The sequence below is a fragment of the Vidua chalybeata genome, chromosome 9, assembly GCF_026979565.1.
Source record: "Vidua chalybeata isolate OUT-0048 chromosome 9, bVidCha1 merged haplotype, whole genome shotgun sequence".
NCBI classification, from domain to species: domain Eukaryota; kingdom Metazoa; phylum Chordata; class Aves; order Passeriformes; family Viduidae; genus Vidua; species Vidua chalybeata.
Window position 1 is genome coordinate 8,860,097 of NC_071538.1, and position 17,602 is coordinate 8,877,698.

General features: G+C 46.3%; 1 protein-coding gene across 1 annotated transcript; it reads right to left on the reverse strand.

Moving 5' to 3' along the window:
• Positions 1-295: 295 nt before the first annotated feature.
• On the reverse strand, positions 296-17,288 carry PRKAA2 (protein kinase AMP-activated catalytic subunit alpha 2; the record flags this gene model as incomplete). Its single annotated transcript, XM_053950972.1, has 8 exons — positions 296-6,139; positions 6,373-6,499; positions 8,187-8,691; positions 9,638-9,862; positions 12,296-12,383; positions 13,218-13,362; positions 15,048-15,141; positions 17,134-17,288. Coding segments are annotated over 8 exons (1,578 nt in total), but the record flags the coding sequence as incomplete, so codon positions are not given.
• Between the last annotated feature and the right edge of the window lie 314 nt (positions 17,289-17,602).

Here is a 17,602-nt window from a genome sequence, read left to right on the forward strand (position 1 = left end):
TAAAATGCTTCTCTCTCTTTACTCCTTGCTGTAAGGAGCGAAGATCTGAGTCAGCACATGTAAATACATGGGCCTGGCTCCTGGCATGGCTTTCGGGTTGGGGAAGTTGTTTAAATTACTCATGTGGAAATTTTAACTACAACCTCTGCCCCTTTGCCCCCCACCAAGCCCTGAGGGCATCTGTGGTCCCACAGCTGGGATGTGCAAGGATCTCCAGAGGGAAATTCCACCAGCCAACCCCAGCCTGCAGAAAGGGACTGTGCAGTAAGGAAATCCAAAGGATTTGTTGCTTTTATCTCTTTTCATCTCTGAGTTTATTAAAGTGCAAATGTCAACCATGGAGACAGCTATCACATGCAGTGCAGTACACCAAGAAACACTTTCCACACCATAAATGGAAGGAAAAAGGCTTCATTGTGATTATCTGATGCACAAAGAACAAAACTGAACCAGGGCTCTGTGCCCTTCCATAACAGAAAGTACTACAGCCATGGAATTGGGAAACAGAACCCTCTCCAGGCCCTCAGACAGAAAATATCAAGAAGGATGGAGTGTTTATAGAGATCAAGGTTTTTTTTTCTGAACTTCATGTTAATGATATGTTTGGAAGGATGCTTCTACTCAGAACTTTTTAAAGTTCAGTATCTTTGTCTTAAAATTGTAAATACATAATATTATAAATCATAAATACTCCTTAGAGTATGAATTTAAGAATTGCAGTGGACAAGTCCAGTTTACCTCTCTCATAGAGCTGAGGTTTGTCTGCCCAAAGATGCTGGGCCAAGGACACCACAGAAATCCCGGGATTCAGTTTTGCTTTGTGCTCTAAAAGAAAAAAACAAAACAAATGCATTGAGGTACAAACCACGTGAATATAACATGATACAGAACACATGAACATGCTTTCAGCAACAAGAATAAATATTACCATGGCTACAGGTTCTACTTCACAGCTTTGTGAGATGAGGATAAATAAACTATTTCCAAACTTGAAAACAAAAAAATCAGAGATGAGTCTTACAAATAAACTTTGATTTTTAAATTAAGGCAGCTTCAGCAGGAACTTCCAAGGCTTTTGTTAAAAACAGACTTTTTCTAACACCAAAAGTGTACTCGTGCTTGCAGGCAGAGCTCTGATTCACAGTCTAGTTCTCCTAATTTTGACGATTAAAATGAGCAAAGATCTGTGCATCGAATACCAGGTGCGCTCTCTGCAAAAGTCAGTGTTCCATCAGTAGGTGTCATGTGGGAACTCTGAAACCCAGTTCACCTCTCAGGCATGGGACTGAGGTACCTCTGGCTGAATCATTAACTCCATGGCCGGGAGGCAGACTGGGAATTCAGAATTACAAGAAGCTGTTGCGTTTTTTTTTAATAAGCGAATGATGAAAAAGGGATATGTAAGGGGAGGGCTAAGGAAGCCAAAGGAAAGCACTAAATGAAAAGCCCATACCAAAGTAAGACCTTAAGAAAGGTGACTCTAGTAAGGTCCATCATATAACTGGAATAAAACCAGATCCTAAAACTTTCCAGGAAAGAAACAGCAGGAGCTCGAGCGGGGGTTGGCTTGGCTCATCCAGATGTGCAATTCTTCTTCCCTCTCCCCTCTCAGCTAATAAAAGGGTGAAGCCAAATAATTGCACAACAAATGGTACTTCAAGTATTTAGAAACACGGCCTGCATGTCTCAGAGGGGGGATCCTGCACGAGCTGGGGAAATTGTGCACCTCGTGAAACAAAGCTGCCACTTCCAGCAGTCCCGACGCGCAGCGAAGGCACGAGTTCATGTCCTGCACACAGCCCCCTCTTCCTCCTACAGGGCTGCACGCTGACAGTAAAGAGCAGTGAAATGAAAAGGAGTAGACAGAAGGGTCATTTTGTTCAAACCTCATCTATTCCAACACGAATGCCACTATAATCACACACAGAAACGTATACACAGCACACACTAACCAGCTGGTTCACGTTTTTACAACACTGCCCATATATTCCCCTGTGCTTGTACACACCTCGTGAAATGCTAAACTGGACACACAGCTGAAGATGCATTTCTGACACGTTGAAGGGAAAAAAAAATATACCCTGCTGCCTTTACCTACTCAGCTCCAGCTCCTGAAAATAAACCTGCCCCAAACTCCATCAGCACCGGGGCTTTGGCCAGCAGGGGTGGAAGGGCAGGATTCTCACAGCTCCTGATGCCACTTCCCCTCCCATCCCTGGCCAAGGCCATGCTGAGCCTGATGGGGTGAGCTAAGCTACTCATGGGCTTTACCTAAAAGAGGGTGTAAAAATAGCATTCCCTTTGTCCAGGTCCTCTCAGAGGCTGGGATTAGTGAGGGTGGCAGTGTCCAGGGCACACACCTGCCCTGCTGGAAGAATAAAACTGAGAGGTCAGTGACAGGGATGCCACCTACATTTTATATATATGCTTGTATGCATATATAATATTTACATATATATAGCTTCCAACACAAGGTATTTCTGAATTAACTCATCCAGGAGCTGGAGGTTTCTGTTGGAGCCTATCTGAACTCTTCATCCTTTGCATTTTGTCTCTCGCCCCCTCGGGCTGAAGCGAAATTCGGGTGAGCTTGTGGCTTGCAAAGCACAGCTGTTCAGTGGCTTCTGAAGAATTGCACTTGGAGTAATTCAAGTTTCTGTAGTTCAAATATCATCTACCCTGCTTTTCCCGACGCTTGTGCATGTACCAGCATAACTCAAAAAGAGCTGACCACAGTGTAACAGTGTGGAAGTTAAACTCTTCCTCTGGAAAATTTAACTGGAGGTCAGCAGCTCCTCTGCAGCTGGGAAATAGAACACAGCCTGTTTGAAGGTAAAATAAATAATAAAAATAAGTGAAAGTCCTCAGAGTGTTCCAAAGTGCAGCACGGACTTGGGCGAGGCTGTGATGGACCGTTCAGTCCGATGTGGTCACTGAGGGTGTGCTTCCACCAGTCCTGCTCCCTCCACTGCCTCTGCTGACCCTGAGCTGGGAAGTGCTTCATCTCTTTGTGTCTCTCCATATGGAAAGCTGAGTAACTGACTGCCCTCCCTCCAGGCAGGACTGGTTTTGCAGATCCACACAGCAGTTAATGTTTGCACGGGTCGGAGAAGATGCCAAGTGCCACAAGGGGCTTATTCTACAACCTAGAAATCCCACCCGCCTCCAGGAAGCAAGTATTTCCTCCCAAGGGCATTTGCTGCTGCTTAATACTATTAGTTCTGCTGGGTAGGAAATCCCAGAGGACAAAAGTCTACCTGCTCCTGAGCCCCAGACTGTAACACACCAGCCCCTTATCAAGGGGGCTACAGGTGCTGCCAGGACTTGGCAAGATGCTCAGCTGGGAGTGAAGATTTGAGAAGCCTTTAACATTTGAAATACATTTCACTCATTGCTGCTTCCTGAATGGAAATTAATGCCTGGCCCTGCAGCTGCTCCTACTCCTTTGCAAAGGGGTTTATCCCCATCACCCCAAACCATTCAGGGCTCTTTGCTCATCTCAGCCTTGATCCAAAAGCTGCTGAAGGGCTGGGTGCTCCTCAGCTTTGACTCTGGGGTGGGGTTTGGGTTTTTTTCTTTTTTTTTTTTTTTTTTTTTTTTTTTTTTTTTTTTTTGCATGCAGGAGTTTGGATTCTCCATCCAAACTCACACCACAGCACTGGGGACACGAATCACCTGGCAGCCACCAGGCACAGCACCAAAGCCATCCTCACCCCAGAGTATTTATTTAATAACCATAATGTAATAAAAGGCTCATTACAAAACCTAGGAGCACTACAAATATTTCCAGTATCTCTTACAGTCCAACCACTGCTGTGTTGGATTTAGTGTTCAAGAGCTTAACAGCAAAACTGATTTTTCTTTTCTTTCTTTTTTTTTTTTTTTTGGAATCTTTCTACTTTGTGCGGCTTCTGGAAAAATTGCAGCTGTAAAGTCACGTTAGTGAGGATCCAAGCACAATCTGTAACAAAAGTAAGGCAATTTTGTGGTTCTTTTTTTAAAAAAGGGACTTCAAACTGAATAGGTCCATTTAACTGCCAGTAGATGGCAAAAATATCCCGTGTTTGTCTTGATTACCTTAAATGATTCGTAAAAAAGGCTTAATTTGTTGTTCTCTTCCTTGCTTCTCATACAAACTTGCAGAAAGTATAAATTAAAGTGCAACTGTACAAAAAAAAACCCTAGGAAAAAACCTCAAGGGGTCATAAGAAGATATCAAAAAGACAGATTACATTTTTTTCAAGTTGAATGACTGCATACCTGGGACTAGCAAAAGTTCTTTGCTTTGTTTCTTAAAACAGTACACAAAAAAAAAAAAAAAAAAAAAAAACCCAAAAAAAAACCAAACAGAACAAAACCAAACCCCCCATCCAACAATTTTTTGGCAAAGCTTTCATAAAGCTTTTGTTCCTTGATTAGACTATTACTTCATAATCAAGTAAATGGAATTAAATACCATGTCAAAGCCAAGCAGATGCCAACGCTGCCTATTAGATTAATCCCATGTAACAAAAAATAATAACTCTTTTAAACAAAGAAGTCACACATGCATTAGGGTTTACCCTTGGGTAACAAGAATTTAACCTTAAAAATCCCCGCAGTTCATCTTAAAAAATAAAATCCCATCCTTCTGATAGCCAGTAGCAAAGGAACAGTAAAATTCCATGTTGGGATATCCCTGCCTGGTCAGCGGAGCAGCGAAGGTCACAGTCCAGTGGGCAGCAGCAGGATGGGAGAGCCCTTGGGCAGGGGCAGTGAGTGTCCAGCAGCAGGGAAGGCAGATTTGGCAGTGATTTTGGGGAGGTGACAACAGGCAGAGATTCCTAGGGGAAAGGTGAGAGGTGAGTGCTCCGGAGCTGTGCGCTGCTGATGGCTCCTGCCCATCAGGGATGATCCCAACCCTCGGGGGAAGCGCCGGGTTCTCAGGTGGGTGATCCAGATCCTGTCCCCTGCTCACCTGAACCCTGCTTGGGATTCAGCCCCTGGAGCCCCTGGCAAGGCAGGGGAGGGGGAGCAGGCTGGAGGGAGGTGAGAAAAAGGCAACCTGCCTTCAGCTCCGAGCGTGGCGAGCAGGTCAGTGCTGTCCGGAGCCCTTGGGCAAAATAAAGCACCTTAGGGATACTCCTCTGCAAAGAGTGGACAGGGACCAAGACTGCACCTTAGGGACACTCCTCTGCAAAGAGTGGACAGGGACCAAGACTGCACCTTAGGGACACTCCTCTGCAAAGAGTGGACAGGGACCAAGACTGCACCTTAGGGACACTCCTCTGCAAAGACTGGCCTCCCCACCACAGCAGGTTTGCACCAGGACCTTTGCACATCCCACCTTCCCTGCCCATCTTCAGCAGGGGGAAAAAGAGAGGGGAGGGAGGTCATATTGCACTAGTGCAGAAGCATCTAAGCAGCTGCTGCTTTGGGGAGAAAACTGTTAGAGAGGCTGGCACCTGGGTGTGAACACTGCAAAGCTGCTTCATCACCCTCCGCTCCATCTCACAGAGCTCCCGGTCAACCCCTCTGCCCTGGCTCAGCCCAGCATCAGGGAAACATCAAACTCCCTGCAGGAAGCGTGGCTATGCCTTCATTACCTCAGGATGAACCAGGGGCGAGGTGTTTTCCAAAAACTCAGTGATAACGTTTGTTACTTTACAGCCTTAACATTTCCCATGGGGTTCACACGGAAAGAAAAAAAAAAAAAAGGGTATTGGATACATTTCACCAGGCACCAGGAGAGGTATGAAGTTAATTTCCTTGGTGCCTTGCTAGAGGGGAGCATGTTTTGGGTCTGGACTTGGCTCTGTGGGGGCAGTGAGGGGAGGAGGAGGAAGAACAAGGAAGCAAGAGAAAGGAGGGGGAGGACGAGTCAGCGCAGATCCTCACAGTGCGCAGAGGGGCCGGCGCCATCAGCGGGCCAGGGCCATGATGAGGCTGGCACACATCTCGAAGAAGTCCATGGTGTGGCTGCCCAGGCGAGGGGGCACCGAGGGGATGCTGCCCACGAAGGAGCCGCTCAGGGAGCCCATCAGAGACTGGCACTCGGTGGCCGCGGCCGCGTCGATGCTCAGGCGCGGCCGGTGCAAGCCTGCGGCCGAGCAGGAGCGCTGGGGCGTGGAGGAGCCAGACCTCTGCTCCATCACCTCGTCTTGAAAAGCCAAAAACCAAACAAAAAAAAAAAAAAAAAAGGAAGAAGAGAGAAAAAGTGGGATTAGTTTGGCAGCTGCAGTGCGGGTGTGGTAATGAAATGGGAACAGCAGCAGAGGTGGATGGCTCGAAAGGGCTTTTGCTGAAAAGACACACGTGTAAGTGCTAAAATGCAGAGGATGGTTCTTAAACTTCCAGGCTGGCCCTTCTACGTGTTCTCCACGTCCTACTCACCATCAATGCTTTTGAAGTCCAGCAGATAGCTGCGGTTGTCCACCTGGTAGAGCTGCAGGCTCATCTTCACGTAGTTGCCGGTCACGGGGTTCTTGCGGCGCACCCGCAGGTGGTAGGCGTTCACCACCTGCAAGGGGAAAGCTGCCCTCAGCAGGGAGACTCCAGGCAGCAACAGGAACACTTCGTTCCTTATTTTTTCTAAATATGAGCAAGACATCTTCTGGGAAAAACAGTTTCTCAAAAGGACAACCCCCATAAAACGAAGCAAATGGCTTCGTTTCCTCCTATCTTTAAATATTCTTCTTAAGGCTGTGATTCACCAGCTGCTGGCTGAGGAAGCTGCAGTGACCCATCTGCCAGGCACAAAGCTGATGTTTGCTCCTCCCTCAGCAGCAGCCATGGCCACAAGGACCAAAAAGTCCACTCTTGGGCCCACATACATGGGCAAGCTGGGCAGAGCAGCCTCTCCCATCAGCACAGCTAAACCCAGTGCTTGTGGATCAGCCTTAAGCTGAGTATTTCCCCTCGCTGCTTCCCACCTCACAATCTGCTGCATCGCATTTACAATGAGATCTTTTCTCTGTGCCATATTTATGAAGCAACTGCGTGGATGGGAGAGTTAATTCTGATGAAGAGTCACATCTGAAGTTATTCTTAGGGTGGGAAAGGCTATTGTGAAACCTCCTCGTATGAAATAAGCTCCACTGCCTACACAGAGATGTTGGGCTGAGTTGGTTTTTTGAGGCTGTAGCAGAAATACAGCAGGTTTGTTCGCTCCCTGTAAAACCATGCAGCTAAAAAATGTCTGGCTGGTGTGGGCAAATGCACCTGGCCATGGTCCATCTCCTGCCTGGCGCAGGGAAATGGGGTTTCTGGAAGCTACTTGGTTTTAAAGATGTAATATTATCAAAAATAAGGAGGAGTCAGGAGGTTTTAAAGAAGCAGCACAGTGAAATTCACACAGTACAATGCTTGGGACCTGGAGGGAGGAGGAGAGCTCCTCTGGTGATGAAGATCTGGGCTGAAATTCCTTACCTCGCTCCCAATGCTCACATGATGCTGCTGCCAAAGGCCACAAGCCAGGAGAGCTCACCTCAGGGGCTGCACAGGACTGGGGGAGTGAGGCACAGCAGCAGAGCTCCAGGGCTAACTTAGGGATTTATTATTCCAACTTTGAAAAGGACTGTGACTAAATGTTGCACAGCCCTGGAGAAATACCTGCAGTGAGTACTGTCAGCTAAAACATCTGGGTTTAAATCAAGAAGCTGAGCTAAACTGAGGAAGCAATAAGTGTCTGAAAACACATCTGGTTTGTGAGGACTGCTGCATCTCCATCAAGGAAAAGGCCACCATGTCAATGATACAAATTCTGCACCCAAGACCCCCTGCCCCTCATCTGTTCATCCTTTAGGACAATTCGTACTGTAACATTTCTGTCCTGTCAGGACCAGGCAGAAATAATGAGAGCTCCTCTGCTCAGGAGCACTCAAGATGACCTCGCAAGGAATTAGCCACTAAAATTAGAAATGTGAACAGCTCCTCTTATCCCTGCAGCTAAACAAGGCAGAATCATCTTTGCAGCTGAAGTCTTGGAGCACTCAGAAAGAAACCCCTTATTTCACGCCGTAAATAAGCACCACAGATAAGCACAGCTGGCACCTTAATTCATTGAGTTTGCCTTCAGAAGGAATAACAGGGATGATTGCAAGGTGGGGGCATTTATCTGGAAGGTGAGGCTGTGACCACACTTCCAAACCTCCCTGAGTTTACAGGATAAAGAATGCTGGAAACCCCCCCACCCCAGCACTCCCTACCTTCCACTCGAAGTCCAGCTGCTTCATGGCCCGGTACACCTCGGCCATGATGTCGTAGGGCTTGCTCTGGCTGCGGATCCCCAGGTGCCACTTGGCCTTTTTGACAGTCAGGGGCTTTGGCTTGGTGGTGTTGAGGGCGTCCAGGGGACAGCGGGCCTTGGGGCTGTCAGCGACGAGCGGCGGCATCCGCTCGGGGTGCGGCTTCACGCCCGGAGGGATGTGCAGGGCGCTGTCGTCCATGAAGGAGCCGGTGGGGGGGCTGGAGGCCAGGTAGAACTCGCTGGCCTGGTTCATGATGCGGCGGTTGTCGATGACCAGGTGGTAGGCCACGGCCAGCTGGTCCTGGGGGTCGCCGCTGTACAGGCTGTTCATCACCTCCGACTCCGTGCACTCGAACTTCTCGCACACCTCCCGCACCGCCTCGTCGTCGATGACCGTGGCGTCGTAGGAAGGGTCCTCCGGGAACAGGTAACTGGGCAGCTCCTCCTTGAACCACTCGTGTTCCCTGGGGAAGGCAGAGGGGAGCCTCGCTGTGAGAGGGGAGATGGGGGAAAGCACCAGCAGCCAAGGGTAAAGCCCAGCTGATGAACGGGGAGCAAAACCCAGCCCGGCACAGGGGCTGCACTCTGCACACCGGGCTTTGAAGTGTAGACCTCAGCACTTCCAAGGTTCTCACACTCTGGGATTCCCGCAGGCCTGATGGAGATACAGAGCATCAAACCTACCCAATTCCCACGCCCAATACCCAATTCTCACCAATTTACAACGAGGTGAATGATAATTAAGTGCCTAAAACTCACACAGTGCCTTGTCTACAGGTTCTATGTACTGACAGTGATCTCACCTCATGTGCTGCCTCTCTAACATGTAATTAAATCCTCTCATCCTAAGGAATTAAGAAATAAAAAAAGGAAGTTTGCATGGGTTTGCTTGAAGGGTAAAATTAAGGCCATCCACTGAAAATGCATTAAAAACCTGAGAATTCCTAGAAGCCCTAGTAACATTTATGTTCATGCTTAGCACACAGCTAGAGGTAATAATGTAATACATCCAATATTTACATATTAAGTTAGTAACTCTTGGGTTTCTCCTCCTTTTCTTTTGGACATACAGTAAGTACAATGATTACCCCCTTTATTTGGTACCCATAGGGATGTGGTCTTGAAATATAGTAATGAAAAATGGCTGTTGGATATTAAGTTCTTGGGATTATTGCATGCTCTAGCAATGGTTTTGCTACGTGCTGTTAAGAGATTTTAAAGGCTAGTTTATAATGCAATAAAATAGAATTTAAAATATTTGTATATTAAAAAAAAAAATATATATATATATATAAAATCCTCATCCTGTGCATCATCACCCACTTCCAGCCAGCACAGAAGGGCTGCAGGGCTGCTCCTTGAATCACCTGGGACAAAAACCATCTGGATTAGCTGACTACTCCAGCCCACCTGATGTCCTTGATGGTGGCTCTCTTGAGGGGGTCCACCTGCAGCATGTGCATGAGAAGCGTGGCCACGGAGCGGTTGAGGTATTCAGGGATGTAAAACACTCCCCCACGGATCTTCTTGAACAGGGTGGGGACGTGCTCGTCGTCAAAAGGCAGAGTGCCACACAGGAGGGCGTAGAGGATGACACCACAGCTCCAGATGTCCACCTCTGGGCCAGCATAGAGCCTGCACGAGGACAAGGGCAGGAGAAAGCTGTCACCACCACCCTCTCCTCAGTCAGGGTGCAGGTGAGGGCACCCTCTGCCAGCTCCAGCAGGGACAGAGCTGCAGCCCACACCAGGGCTGCTCACGTGGCTCCCCCCAAACCAAATCTGCCTCAGCCAAAACTGCTCAGGGAAGTGAATGGCAGGGCTGGCACTGCCTGCCCACGCTCCCATGTACAACCCTCCCGCCACCAAACTCTCCAAAAAGCCAAACCTCACATTTCCAAGAGCCCTGCCAGGCTGTTTGCTCCTTTGCCCTGAGGGCTCAGCCAGAAATTTCTGTTCGTTGAACAAGGCAGCTCAAACAGCAACAGATAATTCTATCTCTGAGTGTTTATTTTTGGTGTGCTCCCACTTCCGACAACCTGCCAAATGTGCTCTCTGCCATCACCAACTCAGGACACCCCAAACACACAGTTTTGCTGCCCCTGCTCATCTCTTTTTGCTACATCTGATGCCCCCCCAGAGATTTTGGGAGGCAACACTTGCCCTTGGGCTGTGAGGCCCAACCGAAATACAGAAGGTGAAATTCAACTACGGAAGTCTCTTCATGAAACCTGCACTCCCTCCTCCTGAAAAGCATCACTGCAGACATATCAGTGTAGAAATCCTGCTGGTCATGCATGTGACCATTCTCTGAACACCCCCAAAACACTTGGTCTGCTTGTCCAAGGTTGGGACTTTCTCTGCTGAGGCCAGGGACAGCAGCAAAGCCATTTTGGAAAGGCAGAGGCTCAGCTAGATGCCCCCTCAGCCCTGCCTCCATGCCCAGCTCCCACAGATCAGAAGCCTGATTCTTTTGCTGCTAAGAGCACTCACTGCCTGAACAGTTTTTTGGACCTTTAAGCCCAAATGAGATGCACTTTTATGGCTCTGAAACCTGAGCTGTCACGCTCTACTGCTTTTGTGCTCTAGCAGGGAAGGCAGCAGGAGCTCCCCCCTGCCCAACACACCCACCAGCAGGGCAGGGAGGGTGGATTGTGCCTGTCCCCCTCAAATGCAGCTCTGAGGAGAGGCCAGCTTGGCACATTGAGCAGGGCCATGAAACTCAGGCAGCCCTGAGCCTGTAGGTGGGAATAAAGAGGGAGGGATGCAGCTGCAGCCAGCCAAAAAATGCAACATATGGGCTTGGTTTTGGTTTTCCTTCTTACTTTTGCTGTTACTAAGCTGCATTGCCTGCACCCTTGGAACACTCAAGGACTAAATCCTCCTTGCTGATCTGCCATGTGCCTTGTCTCCTATACAAATTGAAAAACGTGTGTCTGGCCTTCACTGAAATGGAAATACTATTATTATTTTTTTGGAATCCCAGTAGTTTCTGGCTTTTTCCCCTTCTTGACAATGAGGATTTACTTGGTTTCATTTCACAGACAGAGCTGTAGTCACAACAGGGTTTTTGGATGCTAGTCTAATTCCTGGGATGCTCTGCCAACACTTGCTCTGGTGTAAACAGGGATAAAATAATCAAAATCACAGCAAACACATTCCAAACAAAATGTTCTATTTAAAAGCTACAGATATAGGCAAAAATACATAGGATCAGGAAAAGTAAAGCTCATGGCAAAGGGAGATAAAAAAAAAAAAACAGGCAGATAATGAGATGGGCAGTTTGAAGGACCATTCAGAGGACTGAAAATTTGAAAAGCTGTATTTGCAATCTTTGCTAAGGTATTACTGAGAGAACTAGGGCAAAATGTACATTCTATGCATTTTCTGTTCCTGACAGAAAAATATAGGAGGCAACACTTCTGTATCAACATGTGAAAGTCCAATTCAACCTTCTGGGGTGTGCCCAACGCTCCACGTGCTGTACAGATGTTTGCTGAGAGATGCAACCACAGAGGAGGTTTGTCAATTCAATGAATCAGTTCAAAACAAAGCTCTGAAGGTTGAACCTACTGCCATAGCCAAAACCCCAAGCTTAAGGAACCAGAAGACAAGAATTTTCTTTACCAGTGTTGGGAAGGGATTAAAGATCTTCCCTGCTTCTTTTGTTAGTGAATGGTTTTCCTCATTAACACTGTGTTTTATATTACAGGTGGGCAGGAGAGGAGGGGGTGGCCTGGAAAAGCCTTTCCACCTGGAACCTCAGTATTTGCATCCAAAGAGTCATTTTCACCCTCTTTAATTAGCAATATAAACAGTCAACATCTGGTATTAATAATTCCTCCAAAGTAAACACCTGTAGCAAAACATGGTTTGTTATTACAGCTACTGAGCAGGAAAATAACCAAGAAAACCTTCAGATCTTTGCCAACAGATTCACCCAAACACAAAATCCAGGTTGGAAGGATTCAGCTACTTTTACTAGATGTGCAAAGCTGTTTCCAATACCAAGAACAAATGTAAACTCCATGTGCTCACATAGACTCTGATGAGAAATGGAATGTCTTACCTTCCAGAGATGACTTCAGGGGCTGCATAATTTGGGGAACCACAGCTGGTGCGTAGAAATTCACCATCTGACATCATGTTGGACAGTCCTAAAAAAAAAAAAAATGCTTATTATACACTGATGTTTGATCTGAAGGTCCAGACATGCTGGACCCCATGTCACAAAGAGGAAAGGCAGGGAAGTGGAGTGTTTGAAAGGGAACTGTTGATATAATTTAGATAGACTTCTCTGAACTGATTTGAAAATTATTACTTTTGTTATTATTGTTGTTGTTTATTTTTGTTGGGTTGGTTTTTTTTTTTTTTCACATCCAACAAAGAAACAGTCGCTCCAGGCTAATTTTGCTCCTCTAAGTTGCAAATCCCAGAGCACAGAGGGGAAGAAACATAATTCCTCCCAGAGCACTTACTTCATATGGCAACTGGGTGGGGCTGTGAAATGAGTAAATCTTCAGGATTTACATTGCTAGAAAGGACTCACCAGGACAGAGTTGGTAGCCTGGGTATTTTAATGGATTTCAATCCCTAATGCCACTTAGAGACTCCTGTTACTGCTGGTTGTAAAATGAACTGAGGCCAAGAGCACACGGCCAAACAGAGGGAGAACACGCACGAAAATAAACGCACACAGCCAGCTCACCCTGAATTAGCTGCACCCAGCCTGCCTCAAACACAAATGAGGTAAATTTCACATGGGGTGATTACACTAAAACACGGCAGAGATTTACAAATCACGCTGCTCCATTCTCAGCGCCACTCCAGGGGCAGCCTGCAGCGGGCAATCCCTGCTGCTGCAGGAAGGGCAGTGTTTCCAAGTGTGGCATTCCCAGGCGCTGGTGGTCGGGGCAGCAGGCTCTGGGTTTTGTAGGGCTGCTCCGCGGCCGCGCTGGCTGCGCCTCGGGAACGCTGCTGGGGTCACATACCGAAATCAGCTATCTTTGCATTCATGTGTGCATCCAGCAGCACGTTCTCTGGCTTCAGGTCCCTGTGCACCACCATGTGCCTGTGGCAGTAATCCACTGCAGAGAGGATCTGCTGGAAAAGGCGTCGAGCTTCTGCCTCCTCCACCTGTGGGAACAGCAGAGGGAACAGCAGTGGAGCTTGGTGTGTGTGGCAGGCACATTCTTCTCTCGCTCAGGATTTTTTCATAGAGCAGCACAGAGAGAAAGAAAGAGAAAACAATTTCTATTTCTGCTCCTTGTTTTTCCCATGTGGAATGTGTTTGGAGAATTGTTTACCTGGGGTGATTGCTTGGTTGGGTTCTGGTGAGGATTGTTTGAGCCTGGTGGCCAATCCAACCCACCTGTGGCTGGACTCTCAGAGAGGGTCACCAGTGGTGAGTTAGTTAGAAAAAGGTATGTAGTTTTAGTATCTCCTTTAAATAGTATATTAATGTATTATAGCATAGTTACAATAAAGAAATCATTCAGCCTTCTGAACTGGAGTCAGAAATCAGTATTTCTTCCCACCTGGTTCACCTGCATTTACAATAGCTGTGCACTCAGGCAGGGGAAGGTTTGACTTAGCAAGGAGCCAAAAAGCTTCCAGAGTGCAGAGGGGAAACCCCAGCTTGCTGGCAAGCAGAAGCTGCAAATAAAGCAGATTTCTCACCCTTGCATTTTACAATGTGCCAGTGTTTGAAAATGATACAGCCCAGAGATGAAAGGTGAGACCTCAGTTCAGCTGAGATGTCAACAGGAATTTAAAGGTGGCACCTATCAGACAACGGGCCTGCTGTCCCAATGGGACTGGTACAGATCCAGCCTGGACAAACACCACAGAGGATGCTGCTGGGAGCAATTCCTCATGGACTTCCCCTGGAAGCAACAGGTGAAGCTGGAATATCATGGTGATTTTAATTACCCGTATAGCTAATAAAGTTGTATGAGCTACTATATTTTCAATTTTTATTTTTACTGATGAATTCCAAAAAACTCCATGAAAAACTGAGTTTATGAATGCAGTAGTTCAGAAAAAATCCAAATCAGCCACTGAAAAGATCTAGGTGGGTAAAATGTGTGAGAAACCAGAACTGTACATAGAAAAGAAAACTGAGTCAGCTCCATTGACCACTACACTAATCTAACCCAATCTGCAGTAAATGTGTTGATTTTGTAGCACAGAGAGGGAACATGGGATGGGCTGATCCTTCACCTGAACCCTTATTCTGGATGCCCACTTTGGCCCATTTTTACCTCCTTGCCCTGCAACTGCTCCACAAGGCAGCGATTTTCCTTGTAACCAAAACCTCACATTTCACAGGTGATTTATACCCAGTGGGACTGCTGGCATCTGAAAATGTTGCTCAGATAAGCCACATCCTTGAAAAGTCTTCAAAGAACCTGACATGGAACCAAGAGGGGGGTCTGGGAGAGGTGAATGACTGGACTGGAGACCACACCAAGTGGTCTTCCCCTCCCATGCCATAAGTTTCCTGCTGATCCATGGGGGTTTTGACAGGCAACCCATAGCTAAAAATCACAAAAACAAGCCCGTTTTCCAAATATTTGCCCTAAGCAACACGGTACCTTGCATATTTTGGTTTGAGGATCAAAAATACACCAGAGAACGCTGCGAAAAATCACACACAAGTTTTGCGCGAGCCAGTACAAGACACCCCAGATGGGATTGCTGTGAAGCAACTTCTATTTTGGGCCTTAACCTTAACTGTGCTCCCTTGAGCAGTCATTTTGCTCCTGATCACCTTCCTCTTCCCACACAAGTGTCGGGGCTGACTCGGGACTGGCACTTACACGTCCGTGCTTACAGATGTAATCAAACAATTCACCCCCGGACACGTATTCCATCACCATGAAGAAATCTGTTGGTGTGCTGATGACCTGGTACCTTCAAAAACACAAGCAGATTTAAAAAAAATAGCAATTAGGAACAGGGAAAGGCTTTTGAACAGATTATTAATTCCACATCAACACTTCAAATAAGAATTTGTTCGGATCTTGCATTTACAACTGCTTCCCACTTCTGAAAAGCTGTCTCTTGTTTCCAGTATAATCTTTCACTTGTCTGTGAAAGGACCTCTTTTCCAGACCTATGATCTTCCTTCAGCCCTTTAAATAATCCTCTGAAATATCTGCCAGGCAATCTTACCACTTAGGACTGCCCTGACTTTCAAATTTCCATTTTGGGTAAGATCTGCAACAACAGCTTCAGCAATGAAGTCCTGGTTAGCTGGGGGCAAGGAGAGGATCCATCTGGTCTCCCTGATATCAAGAAAAAGGAAGATAAAGAGCTCCAGGCACTAGAGAGAACTTCCTCTAGATAGGTACAGAAACAAAAAGGAGTTATTTTTCAATATCCAATATCCTAAAGTTATTTTTCAAATATCCAATCTCTCTAGAATGGGGGAAAATCCTTCTAGAATGGGGGGAAAAACCCAGAGCATCACCTTCAACTTGCAGATTGATTCTCCATTTTCCTTCAAAACGATCCCTGAGTGCTGCAAAGACATTTCAGTGTCCCAGCTGGAACAAACTGCCAGTGATCAGCTGAGGTCAATGCAGCCCCAGGAATTCACAGCAGCACCAGCTGGGACCTCCCTCTCTTTTATTTCAGATTCATTGTTTTGTTGCTGTTGTTTCTGTTTTGTTGTTTTTTTTTTTTTTTTTCCCAAATGAATTTTTTCCCAGATGAATTTTATTACTTTTTACAGGACTGTAATTTGAAACAAAGGGATTTCAGCAATTTTCAGAGGCTGGCAAGGGAATGTGGGATACTCCCATAAAGATCAATAGCATCAACCTCATTTTTCTGAAGAGCTTTGGACCCAGACATCTAAGCTACTGTTAATTGCCCCAGTATTTCTTTTATATACATTTAAAAACTTATTGAAAGAGGTTTGTGTGCCCCAGTCTCCTCACATCTTTACCACTGTATTTCATGAATGCAACATGTATCACAGGACACAGATATGGTCAAACTGGATTTAATTTTTATTGCTTTGACAAATGTGTGAACGGGATTTGACTTGCAGGATGCTGGGCACACAGCTGAGGAGTCTTGCTGGCGCTTTTTTCATGAAATAATACCAATCTGTTCTCCAATAAATCCATGGAACTGTGAAGTTACTCTAAAGTCAACAGTTGCTGCATGGTTAGTTATTTAACTGTAGAGAGAATTTGTTTTCCCTTGCCTCTAAGTCCCAGGTATTTGCTATATCTCCTGCCAGTTTTAAGGCTGACCTAAATGTCAACTTACCCTTGCAGTTACCATTCAACAGCTTTCTTTTATAGGAATGCCAAAGATATTATCGAGTGCCTCATTAATGTGGGCTGGCTGCACAAGCTGGGGATTGAGCAGGAATCCCAGAGGCTGCAGTGCAGGTGCTGATTTACGACCCCAAGGTTCATCAAAGTGGAGACTTTCAAAACTTATGTCTGAATAATAAATTTGGAAAATAATAAAAAAAAAATGTTCTTTTAAGCTCTGGATAATCAGTCCATTAAAACATAAATCCTATTGACTGGAGGCCAAGGTTTCACTCTCAGAGCCTGACCATGCTGCAATTCATGGAATCATAGAATGGTTTGGGTTGGAAGGGACATTAAAGACCATCCAATTCCAACCCCTGCCATGGGCAGGGACACCTTCCACTGTCCCAGGTTGTTTAAAGTCCCATCCAAACCTCACCTTGAACACTTCCAAGGATGGGGAAGCACAGCTTCTCTGGAAAACCTGTGCCAGTGGATCACCTAACGCACAAAATCTTGACCAAACACAATTTTTAGTGCTCTGTTCCATCTGCTGAAACCCAGCTGGCTGTGTGTGAGAGGTCTTTGTGCACAGAGGAGCAGCTGCACACGTGGCAGGGAGGGTACTCACAGTTTGATAATGTGAGGGTGCCGGAAGAGTTTCAGGTTTTGAATTTCTCGTTTGATCTTCCCCACCACATCCAGGCTGCGGATTTTCTGCCTGTTCAGTATTTTCACTGCCACTTTGTGCCCTGTCAGCTGGTGTTCACCAACTATTAGAGAGAGAGAGAGAGCATTGCAAAGTCACTAAACAGTGCAGCAGGGTTCACACAAGCAGCTTAGGGCACTATAAGCAAAAAGCCACTTCTGAAGGGAAAAAAAATCAGCAGATGAGGGTGTGAAGTATTTTAAAGTTTTTGTCTCTTCACTGATTTCCCAGTGGAGTCATAGAAGGCAGAAGAGAGGGCACTTATCTGCCAAAAACACTCCATTAAACCAAAGAGTGAGTTGCTGGAGGAGGTCATACCCCAAGCTAATTTGCAAGGATTTATAGCATGTAAAAGCTAGATTAATCAGAAACAGATATATTTAAATGGCAG